Source organism: Phytophthora infestans, genomic scaffold (assembly GCF_000142945.1).
Source record: "Phytophthora infestans T30-4 supercont1.130 genomic scaffold, whole genome shotgun sequence".
NCBI classification, from domain to species: Eukaryota; Oomycota; class Peronosporomycetes; order Peronosporales; family Peronosporaceae; genus Phytophthora; species Phytophthora infestans.
Window position 1 is genome coordinate 173608 of NW_003303629.1, and position 4120 is coordinate 177727.

A 4120-nucleotide genomic window follows, 5' to 3' on the forward strand; every position below is an offset into this window, starting at 1 on the left:
CATGCACGATGAGTGGCTGCTGAAACGGCTTCTCGATGACCTCTTGTTTGTCTGGATTGCAGGCAACGTAGTGATGTTCCAGGTGTCAACTCGTTCTCACCGACCGTCGACGTCTCGTTGCAGTACTAAGTGGTGGGCTCGGCTACGTCATCTTCCTCGCCGTATACCATCGCCTGACCGTTGACGCTCAATCCCTCGCCAGCGTTAATGTGGCGCCGCCGTGCAGGATAAACGGTTGAGCCCCGTAGCTCTTATTCAGAGCCATCCAAAGGACATATCCGTGGTATTCTTCGCCACCACGAGAAGGTCGATTTGCTGTCCGATGTTAATAGTGATGTTGGTGATGAGCTTGGACGGCTCCAGTGATTCTCCGCTCGGTGCGATGGCGCGAAGTTGATGCCCGTCAATGCTGAATTCAAGCTGGTCAAGTGCCCTCATGAACATGAGGCGGAGGTGATATGATTTACCCGCTTGGAAGCGGAAATGAGTAAGTGGCTGGTCCTCTGGGCACTGTTTGAAGCCGTGTGATGCTGCAGCGGCACAGTTATAGCGACCGCGATTGTTGATCAAGATTGAGCCTTTTTTCGCCAGTTGGACGTTGTATTCGGCGCCGACGTCCATCTCCCAAGGCTGAAGCTGATCCTCGCGTGGGTGAATATCAGAGGCCCACGCTGACCGTACGTGTACTGGGTATTGTGATCACAGTGCCACCAGAAATTACCGTCCTCGTCTGCTCCGAAATGATGCGTTGTGGGGATGTAGCACTGCGTGATAGCCGATAATCAGCTCATCGCTTGAGTGTCGAGCATGCCAGTGCAGACACGTGGGTTCATCCAGTCTTAACAAGAATGTCATTGAGCAAGATGTCGCGGCTGTCGACAAAAGCGAGACCATTTTGGCCGGGGGCAAGTTCCCTGGGAAGGGTGTTTTAACAGAGAATGGGTCCCCGTGTCGGACGAGAGATCACGGACACGGAGGCGTCGTCGCCGGCATAGTAATCGTAGGCGAAGCTGTCGTGTCTGGACTAGAGGGAAAGATGTCATCGTCGCCGGCGTTGACGAGGAGGCAGCGTATGTCGTATCAGGAAGCGATGCTACTGGGCAAGGCGATTCCTCCGACATGGTTTGTGACAAGTTTGTCGAAGGCTGTGCGTCTACGGTATTGTGAAAGTGATTAATGTGTAAGTCCGTCCCCACTGGCATTGGCATAATTGAGTTGGGTCGGAAAGCAATAATAAATACAATGTATTAATAGCTGGCATGGTAGAAGGATAGCCTCTCGACATCATTGATGGAACACGAAATGTATTTAAAAATCATAACAATGACTAACATAGAGAGGTCGGTGTCATGATCAGCTACCATTCGTCTCGTTCTTGTGAAGAGCATCGTATCGGCGAGCGGCCAGTTCCGATCGACGCTTGACAGCTTTCTGTGCTTGGTCAATTGCGCGCTTGACCTTAGTAGAATGATGCGGCACCGGAACTTGCTCTTGCTGGGATCGGAGCTGTACAGGATCAGATGAAACCGGGGGAATTGTGACGCTAAGACTTGGTGTAAGCTGGAGAGCTCGACGTAGCACTGCTTGGACATACTGCTCCATACGACCCACTCGCTCATCTTGAGACCACTTATTTTCTTTCGCCAGATCATTCATGTGCTTTACAAGGACGGGTACTGTATTATTCCCGCGCTCAGTACGACGTTTTGGCGGCACTCTAATAATTGGTGACTTCTCATTCGTCTTGTTTTCGAGTTTATCGAGTCGTGCCTTCAGTTCTCGAACTTCTGTGTTGAGTTCTGTGCGGGTGCGCTCAAGTTCCCCTTCAACTGCGCGAGTGGCCTCCATTTGACATCGCGATTCAATTACGCGTTCCTCATGGGCTTTTTGTAGCATGTCACGGACTCGCTTTTCCATGTGTACCTCTGTCGCTGCGGATTCATCTTTTAGCTGCTGGCGAATGTTTTCACGCATGTTGTTGCCAAGCTTTTCGAAACTGTTTATCATTTCGTTGCTAATCTGTGAGTGAGCGCTCTGTACAAGATGCTTAATTTTATGCTCCATCTTCTCTTCCTGATTAGCCACGTACTCCGACACTAGCCTTTGAACGCGCCGAATCGTCAATCTACCGGTGGTAACACCTCCACTCTCCTCCAACTTTGCAATACAGTTCTCCACAATACTCGAAGTCATCTGCTGAAACTTCATGTCGATCTGCTTCTGCATTGCATCCCACATTTCTTCCATTTGGCCTTTTACATCTCCGTTAATGGCGGCCTGTGGTTGCAAAAGCACACCATCTATCCGCTGCGCCAGTGCGCTATGAGCATTTGTGATTGCTACTGTCATTTCTCTCTCGATCTGCTCTACTTTCGCAGCTTGGGCTGCTATCGCACTCTTCATCTCCAATACTTCAAGATGCGCGACCCCCCGCGCAGATTGCAGCTGCTCCTGGATAAATAAACGCGAAGATTCATTACCTACTACCTGGGCATTGGAAATAACTTGCAGTTCTTGTTGTAGAGCCAAGTTAGTGTCTTCCAGGGCCTTTCGTATCTGGCCCTCAATCCACTGTTGGTGTGCTGCCAGCTCAGCCGTACTGCTTCGAGCATCGTGGTGGATGGCAGCCAAGGCGGCGTGGTACTCTTTCGCTTGTTGAACTTGATTGCTCTGCATCATTGTAGTCTCTGCAGCAAGTCTTTGGGTCTCGCTCCAGAAGCTGTCGACGATTCTTGAGACTTGAGACTCGAGGCGAACATTCTGCGCAGGGGCATGTGCAGGGACGACAGCAAGGAGCTCTTCATCGTGTACCTCGGTAACAATCCCTTCTAGTATGCCCGCTTGGTCTTGTGCTGCGGCACGGGCCTGAGATCTTGTTAGAACCATGGCCTTACTGAGACGCCCTGGTTTGCTGAAATCTTGATCTGGATCCTAGATATTCAAATAAGTCACACGCATCTAAATTAACCGGGATCCCGACCATAACAACGGACTCCTTATATTTAACTTATTTAACACAGGATCCCGAGAGCCCGCCTAGTTTAAAATCTGGGCTCCGCCCAAGAACCCGGGAGCCCGGCTCTTGCTCGGGCTCGTAGGAGGCGCGCCCTAGAGGTTCTCAACTTTCAAGATCCCGTCACAGGAGGCGGCAAGTACGACGAAAGGAGCTACAAAAGGCAAGGGAACACACCCGCAAGGCAACCCTACGGCCAGATCCACGATCTAGGCCCTGGATCCATAAGCTCGAATATTCGCTTAGGATTCGGAGCTATCCACGGACGCAGAGTGAAGATTTTCCACTGCTGCTCCACCCCATCCCCACGTCTCGCCAAGACACTCAAGCTTCACCACTTGAACTCTTCGGAAGTTACCGAGAGAGCAGATCCCGCCCTACCGACGGGTACACAAGGTGAGGAAAGTTCAGCAGAACACGGATCATCGAGGGACCCCCTCCGTTAGTCGGTGTCTGGGCGCAGTTGGTAAGTTGGATCTGGCAATCTCGCAGATTTTGCTGATCCCGCTACACCACATGATCATGATGATCTGCCGTCGGATACCGATAAGCCGGTGAAAAACTGTCTTGATTCGGCAACGCAAAGCTCATGCAGGGGGGATAGGCCTCGTTCCGCTTCGGGCGAGCTCCGATCCAGATTGACACATCCATATCCAGCCGACCGTAGCCGGATCCCGGCCAGATTAGTGTGGCCATAATGATCCGTCGTCGGATCCCGATTATCCGTTGCAAAATCGGCTTGGGTCGTCAACACAAAGCGCATGCAGGAGGGGATTGGCCAAGTTCCACTGCGGCTGACCGCCGATCCAGATCGATACATCCATATCCAGCCGACCGTAGCCAAATCTTGGACAGATGAGTGTGGTCATGATGAACCGCCGTCGGATCCGGATGAGACGGTGCCGAACCTATCTTAGGCTATCAATGCAAAGCTCATGCAGGGGGGGATTGGCCACGATTCGCAGCAGCTGAGCTCCGATCCAGATCGACACATCCATATCCAGCCGACCGTAGCCGGATCCCTGCCAGATAAGTGTGGTAATGATGATCCGCCGTCAAATCCGGATGAGACGGTGCCAAACCGGTCTTGGGTCGTCGACGCAAAGG

General features: G+C 52.0%; 1 protein-coding gene across 1 annotated transcript; it reads right to left on the reverse strand.

The window, feature by feature from the left end:
• Positions 1–2345: 2345 nt before the first annotated feature.
• PITG_19810 (uncharacterized protein) lies at positions 2346–2886 on the reverse strand (the record flags this gene model as incomplete). Its single annotated transcript, XM_002895818.1, has 2 exons — positions 2346–2353; positions 2466–2886. 2 exons carry the CDS (start codon positions 2884–2886, stop codon positions 2346–2348), a joined length of 429 nt encoding a protein of 142 aa, XP_002895864.1.
• Positions 2887–4120: the final 1234 nt, after the last annotated feature.